This window comes from Bidens hawaiensis, unplaced genomic scaffold, assembly GCF_021521415.1.
Source record: "Bidens hawaiensis isolate Kalapana, Puna unplaced genomic scaffold, B.hawaiensis_p1.1 tig00027238_1, whole genome shotgun sequence".
NCBI classification, from domain to species: Eukaryota; Viridiplantae; Streptophyta; class Magnoliopsida; order Asterales; family Asteraceae; genus Bidens; species Bidens hawaiensis.
The window spans coordinates 145608-159818 of NW_027494396.1; the positions used below are offsets into that span (position 1 = coordinate 145608).

At 34.2% G+C, this 14211-nt stretch overlaps 1 protein-coding gene, 1 long non-coding RNA gene and 1 pseudogene across 2 annotated transcripts; 1 reads left to right on the plus strand and 2 right to left on the minus strand.

Moving 5' to 3' along the window:
- Nucleotides 1-1288: 1288 nt before the first annotated feature.
- LOC143575002 (elongation factor 1-delta 1-like) lies at nucleotides 1289-3211 on the minus strand. The gene is made up of 8 exons (XM_077059481.1): nucleotides 3117-3211; nucleotides 2634-2718; nucleotides 2432-2548; nucleotides 2096-2189; nucleotides 1877-1997; nucleotides 1664-1777; nucleotides 1407-1568; nucleotides 1289-1317 (listed from the first exon to the last, which is right to left on the minus strand). Coding segments are annotated over exons 2-8 (693 nt in total). The 5' UTR covers nucleotides 2717-2718; nucleotides 3117-3211; the 3' UTR covers nucleotides 1289-1315.
- Nucleotides 3212-4675: 1464 nt separating this feature from the next.
- LOC143575003 (uncharacterized) lies at nucleotides 4676-8067 on the plus strand. The gene is made up of 2 exons (XR_013142689.1): nucleotides 4676-4792; nucleotides 8029-8067. It is a non-coding gene; the product is annotated as an uncharacterized LOC143575003 (long non-coding RNA).
- A 3587-nt stretch (nucleotides 8068-11654) lies between these two features.
- On the minus strand, nucleotides 11655-13127 carry LOC143574996 (uncharacterized; annotated as a pseudogene).
- Between the last annotated feature and the right edge of the window lie 1084 nt (nucleotides 13128-14211).

Genomic DNA, 14211 nt, shown 5'->3' on the forward strand with positions numbered 1-14211 from the left:
GAGTAAAAGTTGTTGACTTGGTGAAGGAGTGAAGCATTCGAGTGTTTAAACCTTACACGTATCCATGATCGAAGAATCGAAGGCTTAGCCTCTCTAAACTGTTCTATATTTCTGTTTTCACCATGAACATTGTTTATCGTTCAATTATTTTTGTTTCTTTGTATGCTAAGCTAAAGTGCTAAACTTTGTATATCACTCGGGTATAGATAAATTTTGGTATGTTATGGTATTGTTTTAGTTGATGTAATCTATGAAACTTGTTTGGCATTAGTTAATTTGTATTTCTATAATCTATGATGCTTTCATTACATCAAGTATTGAAACATAAATGTGATACGAACTGACTTCTGATAAATGTGATTAATGCTAGTGTTAATCTTACACCTTCACTTTAGATATCTGTTTTAAGTTTTAACACATTTGGTTGACTTCTTTGTCAGGTCAAAGTTAGCAAGTTCACTGATGTTATGTTTCTCAGATCAAACCATTCAACCAACCACAATTCACTGATTACCACAACCAACAACAAATCCGAACATACTCATACATAAATCAGTCACTAAACAAACATTAACACAGCAACGATCAAAACATGACTATAAACCACCAAACCACATGCATCCAGTGGCGGACCCAGGATTTTTTGTCAATGGGGTCCCAATTTTTCCGGTTTACAAAATTTTTGGGTCGGTCGTTATTCGGGTCGGGTCGAGAGGAGAAACATAATAAAACACGAAAATATGGTGTCATCGGAAACGAGTAAGTAGAAAGAATATAGATTAGAAACTAGATAGAACATACACTTTTAATTCATTTTTATTCTACCCGAAAAACATAAGCATAAGCTATATATATATGGTCTTACATGAATAACCAAGACATGAAAAACTAACTCTTATACAAATAAATGATTAATTATAATATACATACACAAGATAAATAATTTAAGTATATGTAAAACTCATGTTGTCATTATATATGTTGCATGGTGATAATGGTTATATGGGATAAACTAAAGAAAAAACACAAATACCCTAACTAAATAACTAATATTGACTAGAATATTAAAAAAAACAACAAAAACTGGGTATGGTGAGGCTTGAACCTGCAACCTCTCAAAGAAAAAACAAGGGACTTTCCACTAGACTAGTTCAACCTTAATAGTATGGGTTCCAAGTATTAATTTTTATGGGGTCCTTACAAAATTTAATATATCGTCTCTATGTAATTTTTAAAAAACATTGGTGTCCCGGGACCCCGATGGGAACTATGTGGGTCCGCCCCTGCATGCATCATAGTAGCAAGCGTTGATGAATTCTGCAATCACAAAAGCAGTAATCAGTAAAAACAAGGCACCAAATTAAAACAGAAACTAACAGAAACAGAAAATATTAAACAAAACTTACAGATCTTGTTGAAGGCCACGATATCGCAACTCTGAACATACTCGTTGATTGGTTCCACAGTAAGATGTTCTTCAATAAGCGTGTCAACAGACACCAAGTCATCAACAATAGTCAACATGATCTGTAGCTTCTTGATACCATACCCTACTGGCACCAATTTTGCTGCAGTCATAGAAACAAAATACCAAAATAAATCCCAAACTTATGCATATAAATGTACCAGCAAATTATTTAATATATAATAAAAACAAACTTACATGCACCCCACAACAAGCCCTCCATTTGCACACTTCTTACAGCCTCCTCAAGCTTTTGCATATCAGTCTCATCATCCCACGGCTTGATATCCATCAAAACTGAAGACTTGCCAGCTGATAACATGAAATCACACGCACGAAATCAAGTTAATAAGACAAAATGCAAGTCAAAATAATATTCAGGAAGATTGAACAAAACAAGCATAAACCCACATTCTTTCTTCTTTCCAGATGCTTTCACTGCGGCTGCACGTTCTTCAGCAGCCTTCTTTTCCTCCTCGGTCTCTTCACCAAAAAGATCCACATCACTATCATCATCCTCATCAGCTGCAGCCTGAATAATATATGCGCAATCATATTTTAAGCAAGTGTAACATAAGCTAGATCATATCACATCACATCAATTATATATAAAAAGTACGCATATTTTACCTTTGTCTCAGCAACAGGAGGAGTTGCAATAGTTTCTTCAGGGAAAGAAGCGGATCCTTCTATGGTAACACCACTTCCTTCAGCAGAGACACCACTGCAAGAAATTTAAAAATGAGAATTATAAACGTTGTCCAATCTTCTGCAAGTCTAAAAACAGAAGTGAGAGAATGTAAAATGTGAAATTTGTGATTATAAGTTACAAATGATAATAGACGACATATCAACTATTTATACTAGAGACAACAATACTAACAACATAACCAGGTAACTAACTTGAACCAACTCTAACTAATATGTATTTTTTAAACAACTAATGATCAAGATTAAAATTCTCACGAGATTCTTAAAAGCGCCTCGATATGGTTGAACCAACGAGAAACATTCACATATTGTGGTGATGGAGGCTTTGTGAAAGCACCATGAACAGTGAGGTCATCCTTGGAAGCTTGATATCTGAGAAAATAAGATATATAATTAGTCCACATCATATAGAATCAAAAACAAACTGAGCATCTTTCAAATAGCAATGTAAACTCACCCGGTGATGTAACTGCGAGACAAAAGGTACTCATCGAGCTTCTTCAAACCAGCTTCAGAACCAACATAGAACGTAGGCGCCATTTCTAGACCATAAATAAATTATAATCAGTCAAACGGATATATTAATTGTTTAAGGTCAAATCATAGCTCATAATTTCAACTCTGTACAGAGTTTAGACCTAATATTCCTATCAGTCACTAATCCTGCTAAATTGAAACCTAAATTAACTTGGATCTTAACACGTACTAATATTATCAAAACTGTACATAATTACTTGAAATTACAACTTAATATCGAACGGAATACAGAGATATATACTAATTGAACTAAAAATTATGATGACTACACAGATCTGTTAAATATAACTAAAATAAAGTAGCTATGAATAGCTGTGATCGTTCTGAGCTGCATGTTTAAGCTGATTTAATAATCAATTAACCGATTAGACGAAAATTAAGAAACGTAATTAACGGACTGTACCTGATTATTAGATATCCGATTGCTGTCCCGCAGTTACTCGGAAGTTCGGTAGTCGGCTGAGTGGAAGACTTGAAACGAAACCCTAGTCCAATTTAATGTGGAGTTGTGGACATAACTAGGCCATGAGCAGGTTGGCTCGAGGTTGGCTCGTTCCGAGTTTTTCTTAAAATTTAAGCTTGGCTTTTGAGTGGTTTTTTTAAGTTCGGACTTTCCTCAATTATTGTTTATTAAGTATTTATGTTTTTAAGTAAATTTATATATTTTAAAGAAAAACTTTAAACGAGCCTATACTCAGCCTTTGCTCGTGCAAAACCTTAAACAAGCCAAATCTTGACTCAAGCTCGATTGTTTAGTGCAGTACATACAAGTCCAAAAGAGGTAAAACTTAAAAATGCACATGACTCGTTAAGTCTTGACGTGCCTAATTGAGCTTTCCATACAAAGCGAGAGCTCGAGTTCGATAACTACACAAGTTTAGAAGATTCGGGCTCTGCTTGAGCTCGGAATAGCACGACTCATTTCAAGCTTTTATAAATTCAAGCTCGTGAGCGACTCGGCTCGTTTGCACCTCTAGTCGTGTCAAGGTAAACTCAACATTTAACTGGTTTAATATAAAGTACAGATTTTAATATTGAGACTTAAATTCTAATATATACAAATTATAGAAGTATTTAGTTTATTAAAATTTAAAGCGTGTGTGCTAAAAATGTTGCTTTTCTTATTGTATTTAAATATATTAACATGAGCAAAATACAAAATTAAAAGGTTCTAAAACATAAACAGTCATCTCAGGTTTCTTATGAGCCAAACTCGTCAATTCCTTTACCTCGAGTTCTTACGAGTCAAGCTCGAGCGCAACATGTTAACTCCTTTACAGTCTAGTTTAGACAAAACCTAAGAAATAACTAATTGATAGTAAGTCCCTCATGTAAAGACGTGCTAAATGTAGCCGAAAAACTAATCATATGTAGAAAATTGTGTAGTAATCATTTTCCAACACGTGTTGTAATTGTATGGTTATGACTGAAATATATTTTTTTAGAATGGGATCTCAGAATCAAGGAAAAAAATTTAAAAATGAGAAATATTAAATAGTTGAAATGGTTTATAGGAGAGAGAAAATATTTTTGGGTTTCTAGGTGTTCCGTCATATTAAATGGCGGAACCCACAATGGATGCAAAGCGTGTCAGAAGTTGTCTGGTGAGCTGGAGGTTTTTCGGGTGTTCCGTCATTTCAAATGGCGGAAGTGACATTTTTTCCATGTGTTCTGCCATTTCAAATTGCGGAACCCCACTTTTAGCATACCCGTACATTTGTTTCACTTCAAATGGCGGAAGTGAATATAATATTCCTGGCATATGACAGACTTGACAAGACTTTTCTCTCCTTTTGACCTTACTATTCACTTACGCCATTTCAAATGACGGAAGTGAACAGTACTGACATGTTACGTACATTATACACTGACAAGACTTGTCCTACTTTTTGACCATAGGTAATGATATTTATTATAGGTATATTGGTTTTTAATACTTTCAACTTTCACATGTTGTTTGATTACCACTCTCAACTTTCGATCTGTAACCTACCATTCCCAACTTTCACTCTATTTGTTTCGGGCACTCCCGAACATAATGGACCCTAACTTCGTTAGATTTTTTGTTGACGTGGCATTGTTCTTACTGACATGTCATTGTTCTAGCTGACGTGGACGTTTTTATAATTAGGTTGGCAAGCCTACATGGAAAATACACTTTAAAGAAATTTCATAATTTCATCTCATCACTTCATCTCCATCTTCCAGATCCATAAAACCCTAAAAACCACAACCACCCACCTAACCACCTCCATCTCCACCCCCACCACTCACCCACCCCTTTCCTTCAGCCACCACTAGTAAAACAACCGCCACAGCACCGCCGTTTACTCTCGTGCAAAAAGTCTAACTTCCCCAATCGTGTTACCCATGTTCTCTCTAGACTTACACCTGATCATTCACCATCGCATCACCTCACCTAAACGAGTGTTCCCGGGCCTGATTTCGTAGCTCTAGCCACCGCCTACGCCACTCTCAACCCCCCCCCACTACTCACCTTTCTTCACCATAGACGCAATCTGTGACAATTACTGTGACATTCGTCAATTTCGGGTTCTATTTGTATTCGTTTGTGTATTCGTTTATCACGTAAACCGACCCGATTTATATCCCGAACATTTCAAATATATAAAATATTGCATTTTATGTTACTAAATCATTCTCATTTATTTAATTTGAAAAACCTCTTTTACGGATTCGAAAACGGCTTTAAAACGAGCAAATTACATCAAAAACGAACTTCTGGGACGCGTAACGAACCTCACAAGACGAGCTGACCAACCCCACCCCTGGGAACGCCACGCCGCGCGGCCACCAATGGGCAGGGTGGTCGCGGGTGGCGGCCTCATGTCTGCAAGTATATTTGTTTGTTGTGGTGTGTGGTTTATATCATTTTACCCAATCCGAATTTCCTACCTACTACACCTCTTGCATATCCTCTCAACCTTATCCCCTGTTATCAAGACCCTTTCCTTCATTCATCCTTGCTTCACTTTATCTTTACTCCAAATTCTCCCTCAAACATCAAAGATTTAAGGGTTGTTCTTCTTGTTGTTAGTAGTTTGAATTCCCAAGTCAAACCAACCATAGTTTTTCATTCTAACTTGTTCATCTAACTTTACCAACACTTGATTTTGGTGGAACAACATATATATATTACATACCCCTTGTTACCTTTGGTAGTTACTTCTCCGGCTCCGGTCAGTGAGGTTTCTGACCTCGTAAGGCAAGGCTTCATGGAGGACTTCGTGTTCTTGATATATATATACTTATATAACTTGTTTATTGCTTACTAACCATGCTTAACTTCTGCTCATTTTAGTTTGTTTGTCACATTTACAAGTCTTGGGTATGTGGAGACCATCTATGAACTCGTTGTGAGATGGAAACCGAACCAAACCGAACTTTTGTATAAAAGACTTGTTGTTGACTTTTTAGTTGCAAATCTTAAGTATTTTCATTTGTACATTATTAAACAAGATCTATGATATTTGGGCATGTGGAAACCATCAAGGAACGTATTGTGAGATGGAACTTTTGTTTAAAGACTTTATTGTTAACTTTTGGTTGTAAAACTTAAGTTTTCTTCATTTATAAATTATTATACAAGTTCTTGGATATTTGGGCATGTGAAGACCATCAATGAACTATTTGAGTGATGGAAACCTAACCAAACCGAACTAAACCGACTTTTACTCGCTTAAGACACACAAGTGTGATTTTAGCTATCAAGACTTGTATATTTATTTAAAAAATAGTTTACAAACTCATTTTAATTATTTTCTTAAGTACTTGGAAATGTTGGATCCAACTTGATCTCATAACAAAGTTTGGATCGACAAACCGAACACTCATTTAACGTATGTTAGTTAGTTATAAAACAATAGATCTACATACTTGGTTAAGTCTTAGTAAGTTTTATTGAATTATCTCATAACATTCATTATTTTGGAAAGTTGACTTTGGGTTTGATCAATTATCAAGACTCAAGACCCGAACCAACAACCCGAAACGCTCGTTAAAGACCCGTTTTAATATCTTTATCCCAAAGGAACTTGCATTTTTGCATTCTTCCCAACTTATTAATTAACAATGGTTAAGGAAATATTAAGGTTAGATACTTTAACCCGGTTTCGAGCAAACTTACATTTTTAAAGGGTTATTATTACAATTTGTTAAATATTTACATTTTAAACATTGAACTTTAATTGTTTACATTTCTCAACATTTATTTTATTTAAAAGCCTTCAAGACAACCCTTTTTATTCAAGACTCCCTTTCACATAAATTTTACCCGTTAAACCTCATCCTTTTGGTTACTCGTTATTTTACCGATCAAGTTTATAACTTGAATGTGAGTACTTCATACCCCATTTTCCATCTTTCGTTTTGGGGTGACATTTCATACTTAATCAACTAAATGCTTTATGCATGAATCTTAAACCCACAAACGTGATTGTATACCTTACTTAAATAATTGCTCGATTTGGTGTTCTATGCTTACATGCTTATATGTTTATCGCTTTTGGATGGTGGAACTATAAATCCTAGACCATTTGGCAACCCCTCATGGCAAGGCGTCGTTAACGTAATGCAATTAACGATAACTATAAAATCCTAGACTGTTTGGCATCCCCTTATAGCTAGGTGTCGCTAACGTAATTCTATTAGCGATATCTATCTATCCAAGTTGTTGCTTTTATCTATTGTTTCGTATACAAGTTTTGTGGATTTTTCTTATTATATACTTATAATCCCAAACTTATGAATTTCTCACCAACCTTTGTGTTGACAAACTTTATTTTATGAAATGTTACAGGTTTGACTTTTGTTGACCCGAGGACTTGACGAAACACGTTACCAAGACTATTAGGATATTAGTAAAACGAACAATATAATTGATTACTTGTATTCAATTTGTTTGTATGAATGAGACGTGTTGTTTATTGATTTATGAAATAAAATGAGTTGATTAAATATTGTCACTTTAAATAGTGTCTTGTGTTTTTTGGCAATTGGTTGCACCCCGACATTTTCCGCCGCCTTTGGTCGTGGTATGACAATTACAACCCCAAATCAAACCCTAATTTCTTGAATGAAGAACAAATCTGAAATCTCTACGAATTAGGTGGTGACCGGAAAAAAGGGGGAATGAGAAGATATATAAAGAGCAACAAGAAGGGTTAAAAGGGGCGGTGCGGGTTGCAAATCGTTGTGGATGTCGACAATTACGATGATTTGCCTGACTAACCTTGCCTCATCTTTGTCTAAAAACCCTATTCCATGGCTGTCTCACTGCCTGCTCCCACCACAAGCACACTTCCTCCAACCTAGAGAGTAGATCGAGAGAGATGGAGAAAATAAATAGATGGTGGCGGTGGTTTAGGTGGTGGTGGTCGTTCAAATGGTGGCAGGGGTTCAAATCGTGGTGTTGGTGGTGGTATGGTTGTTGATTAGGGTGAGGGCGGGGTAGAATATGGTTGGTTGTTGGATTTTTGGAATTTAAGAATTTTAAAAAGTATTACACATAAGCCTGCCACGTAATTTAAAAAAATGCCATGTCAGCATCTCCACTAACGACGTTAGCTATCTGTAAGCGAGGGAGTGACAAAAACAAATATGTTGAAAGTTCGGGGTGGCATATAATAAATCGAAAGTTAGGAGTAATATCAACCAGTTGGTGAAAGTTAGGAGTATTAAAAACCAATACCCCTTTATTATAAAATATTTATTACATATTTATTATATAAAAGTAAACAAATTAATAAAGAAATTAAAAAAATAAATCACCTATGAAATATTTAAATTATACTTTTTAAATTATTTATTATATTTATTATAAAATATTATATTATACTTTTTAAATTACTTATGAAATAAATACTAAAAAAATATTATAAAAAACTTTGGGTTTATAGTTATCAGAAAAAATTAAAAGAAAAATAAAAGTATTAAAACCAAAGTTTCAAAGTTTTTTATAAGAAAAAAATATAGTTTTTTTTTAAAGAACACTACGACAAGTACTAAAAAAACAATTAAAAAAACTGATGTAACACAAAGTATACACTTTTCAGCATCAAATTATCCTCTTATTTTGGTAAAACTCCATGCAAATTCGTTATATTTAGTACTTAATTGAGTTATTTATGAATTTGCAGGTCCGGGCGCCCGCCCGACAAAGAAACGACGAAAAGATGGCGCTTTTCGGACAAAAATCAATAATCTGCCAAAAGTGCATGACCATGCTAAGAAAGTGCATGACCATGCTGAGCCGGTGCATGACCATGCTAAGGAAGTGTATGACCATGCTGACCAAACTGCACCATCATGCGCTTTTATTGCACGACCGTGCACCTTTATTGGAACCCATGCACATCTGATACCGTGCCAAAAGTGCATGACCATGCTATAAAAGTGCATGACCATGCTGAGAAACTACACCATCATGCGCTTTTAGTGCACCACCGTGCACCTTTATTAGAACTCGTGCACATCTACTATCGTGCCAAAAGTGAAACTGCACCATCATGCACGTTTTGTGCACCACATTAGAACCTGAGGGCACGAGCCCCTGCACTATCCGATGCCGAGGACAAGACACGCCAACTTTGAAAGTGCACTAGCTAGTGCCAGAAATGCACGACCATGCCCTTTTTGTGCATGGCCATGCACCTTTTTGGAACCTGCAACTCTGAGCATCCGAAAAGTGAAAGTATGACTTACCTAAAATAGTGCACGACCATGCACTTTTTGTGCATGACCGTGCACTTTGTCCAGAAGCTTATAAACACTGATTTTAACTTCATTTTGGTGTGTGGAGTCTTGGGGATTCTCTCTCAACCAAGTGAATCATTTTAGGGGATTCTTGGAGGCTTCCACCAACACAAGATTCATTATTCCATCCTTCAATCCTTGCTTGATCTTAGTTAGCATTCCTTTATTCTTGAACATGTTTTGTAAGCTTATTTCTAGTTTGATTATAGTTGTATTAAGCCCTATGGGCTAATTACTTTTGCTATCTAGACAATGTTGAAACTCTTATTAATGTGATATATTATCTATGCATGATTTGGGTAAAGTGGTTTTCTTTCAAGAATATGGTTGAATTTATAAGTTGATACTGATGGTGTTCATGCTTGTTATGTTACATAACCTTGTTAGTTTTGCAAATGTTTAGGCATTCATGTTGGAAAACTATGTTCTAGATGTTTGTTTGTAAACTTTGAATGTTCATGAAATCTTTGTTTACATTACTAAGTTAGGAATGACTAGTAAAAATTAACTTGGTTATATAATTATTGATGAGTATGAAACCCTACACTTAATATTGGACAATTGATGAGTGTTGTTATGATTCTTAACTTGGTGATGACTTGCTAGTTAAAGTTTCATAAGTTTATATTAATTTCATGAATTTGACTACTTTAGTGTAATCTTGGGTGATTAGAATGTTGTTATGCTAGCTTTCCTTTGATTATGAGACTTTGTTGTTTTGACAAACAAGCTAGTCTATGTTTAACTCTTGATTGAAAATCCATCACGATGATCATTTGCTAGTATTAGGTTGCTTTATTGAAATCTAGTATTTATGTTTAGATTCATGATGTTTTTGCCATATCATTGCTATTTTGTCATGTAAGTAGAGTAGATTCTTTTCTAGGTAGTTTGTTGGATTGATTGTTTTTCTTGTATTTTTACTTGCTTTGTTTTCATTGTATGCTAGTTTAATTACTTAAATATTCAAATCTAGATTTATTTGTTCGGTTGGTCATTTACAAAGATTTAGTACTAGAAAGTTGCCGTATTCATGGATTGATACTCGGTTTTTACCGACACTTTATTACAAACGATAGGTACACTTGCCTTTCGTGTGTGGTTTAGTTGTAGGTGAAAACCTATTTTAAAACCCGATTTGTATGGAACTTTTATTTAAATTTTTATATATATATTCACACACGTCAAAAACCAAAATACTAAAAGAAAATACGACAAGTATATTTTTTTAAAAGAAAAATAAAGTTTTAAATTTTAATACTTTTATTTTTCTTTTAATTTTTTCTGATAACTATAAAACTAAAGTTCTTTTTAACATTTTTTTAGTTTTTATGTCATAAGTAAATAAAAAAAGTATAATTTAAATATTTTATAATAAATATCATGAGTAATTTAAAAAGTATAATTTAAATATTTCATAGGTAATTTATTTTTTTAACTTCTTTATTTATTTGTTTACTTTATATAATAAATATGTAATAAATATTTTATAATAAATAGTTACAACTAGCTATGGGCTAAAAGTAGAGATAAGTCTTGTCGGTGTATGGTGTATATCACATGTCAGTCCTGTTCACTTCTGTCATTTGAAATGGTGAAAGTGAATAGTAATGTCAAAAGGAGAGAAAAGTCTTGTCAAGTTTGTCATATGTCAGGAATATTATTATTCACTTCCGCCATTTCAAATGACGGAAGTGAAACAAATGTAGGGGTAGGCTAAAAGTGGGGTTCCGCCATTTGAAATGACAGAACACATGGAAAAAAATGTTATTTCCGCATTTGAAATGGCGGAACACCCGAAAAACCTCCAGCTCACCAGACAACTTCTGACACGCTCTGCAACTATTGCGGGTTCCGCCATTTGAAATAGCGGAAAACCTAAAAACCCAAAAATATTTTCTCTCTCCTATAAACCATTTAATTTTTCCTATTTCTAAACTTTTTTTTCCAGAATCAGGTAATCTTACCCCTAAATCAACATCACTAGTTGTAACTACTCTTCTAATATTTAATTGATGATGAAGCTTTACTATATCATGTCCTTACAAAATATAGTTTGTTTTCTTAGCATCTCATTCTCTTAGAAACAACCAAAATAAATACTGATATATTTTACAACGCGCATGTCGCAATAGTCTGTTACACCCTATGCTGACGTGGCAAGGATCTATTCTCTCAATATGGCTAATAGTTTTCTGAACCGGCGGCTTCCTCTCGGTTTTTGTCGGGTCCGTGCCTTAGTAGTTCCTTTATCTTGATCCACTTGGCCCATTTCATTCACAACAGCTGACACATCAAGAGTTTTGCAAAAGCTATCCAATCCTTCAAAACTAAACCAGTCTTCCTTCATCTACAACACATACAAATAATTGTCTAAATATTGTTTGCTATGTTAGAAATGAAACAAATGTGGCATCGGAAACTAACAAAATACGGGTACTCATCGGTTATGCTAAAACTTTCTGGAGCACTCTCAACAAAGAGTTTTATATAACACAAAGAAGCCACATTCCTCATTATCTCTTTGCTGTGGAACCTGTAAAATTATTCATTTGTTAATATAAACCTTAAACCAGATCAAGAAATATAATAACATATGTTAGTCACCTTAGGAACCAAAAACGGCATTTTGTGCACCAGACTTTCATCTTCGGTCCTATTCAAAACCAATGATCCTTGCAAAATATTATCAAATGACAACAAAAACTAAACATAGCTAGCGTACACACCATTGAACAATGAAAAAAAGACATATTTTCTAGAAAATATGTCCTATTTGTTGATCAAGCTCAACACCTTTTGTTTGTTGGAGTCTTGTAAATACAAAGTATACCATAATGGATCAAGGTATACGAATGAACTCTGTGTATCTCCGGAAAGCTGAGCCATATAGTCCATTAGTCCTATATAATTTAAAATGTTAAATTAATGACGTTTTTGTTAATTAGAAGAAATAAACGGTTTAGCTCTTTCTAGGTAATTGTAGAACTTCTAAGTGTCCAACTTCCTCATTTGGTCTACTGCGTTCCTCTTGTTTAACGAGTAACTATGATTGGATTATGGTAAGTTCTTTTTTAACTACTTTTTTTCTTTTTCTAACTAAATGAAGTGCTTCTTCAACTACTTTTTTTCTTCTTTTTTCACGTGGATGCATCAAGTTACATGTTCTGTAAGATGGTGATGAGGACATAAATTAATGCCAATATAACAGACTACGCCCCAAGTTTTAATATAAAAAGATGGAGTTAGGTAAAAGATATTAATGTCAAAGGCTATTAAGAAGCCAAATGTAGTAAGTATCCCCTAACCTAAAATTACTAACTTTCTTCTTGGTGTTTGTCCGATCACAGGGGGATCCACGCTCGGTCAGGTTTTGCCATTTGTCCTACACAGTGCAAATTGTAATGAATAATAATATGTAGACTAGAGAGTAATGATGGAATCAATTAAAAATGAATGATGAGAACTGGATTGGTAAAAAGAATACCTTAAGATTCGTATTTGATTGATTACACAAAGAAGAAGCAAACTCGGAATCAGAGAGAATATCTTTCCATTTGCCAAAGCCATATGTTTCAGCACCTGCGCGCAACGCCTCTTCTTCCTTATATGTCCATTTCTGTCTTAATTGCTTTTCCATTCACTCTTGTGTTATACACTTTAACTACATAAGAATGTGCTAGCATAATAAACACAATTCAAAACATAATAATCCATTTTTGATTCAAGCATCCCATGTAAATAGTGAGTTATAAGTAGATTAGAGGTGTAAACGAGCCAAGCCACTCACAAGCTACTTGAGCTCATACTGATAAAAAAGCTCAAAAACGAGACCCTTGTTTTCGAGCTCGAACCGAGCCCAAGCCTCAAATAAAGCTTGTTTAGTTATCGAGCTCGAGCTTTGTATGAGAAGCTCACCGAGCCTTGTGTATCTTTAAGTTTTATCACTTTTGGAGTTCTATGTATTAACTTCACACTGCACAACCAGTCAAAGTTCATAATAATTGTCCTCTTTACTTGTATAAAAACTAGATAACAAGAACCTGTCGCGGGGGTAAATTTACTCGAATTTGGCAGATATCGGATAAGTTTGTTCAATGGTAATGGTTGTAACATTTATGTTTGTAACGGTACCGAAAACTATACCCAGATTATAAATTTGACTAATTAACATATTTAAATTGAAAATAGCAACACCTACTGTATAACTTAGGTAAAAAAGGAGACAATACCTATTTGCGTCTATGTGGTTTTAGGGCGGGAGGAAATTTGCCCCCATAAGTCAAAATGATACTTTGCATGCTTGTGCTTTCAAAACGGGCGCACTATAGAACGACAATTTTTTTTGTTCAGTTGCTCGCATTACATATGTGTTATAAGATTATATATATATATATATATATATATATATATATATATATATATATATATATATATATCTCCGCTACATGGAATTGTTCATATTATAAATAGGAATTGTTGTATTGCATACGTGATGATAAACTTTAGTTTTCATAGTGTGAATAATATAAACATTATATGCAATTTATTCGTGTGTTACATATATGTAATAGCATAAGTTGTTTTTTTAAGGACTAGTTGACAAAATTAATTAAAAACCAAGCGGAGTAACAGTAACTTTACCCTTTTGCAAAAGTCAGTTTTATATTTATTTTTTAAATTTTTATTCAAGTAATATTTTTTATTCATAATTGATAAGTAGT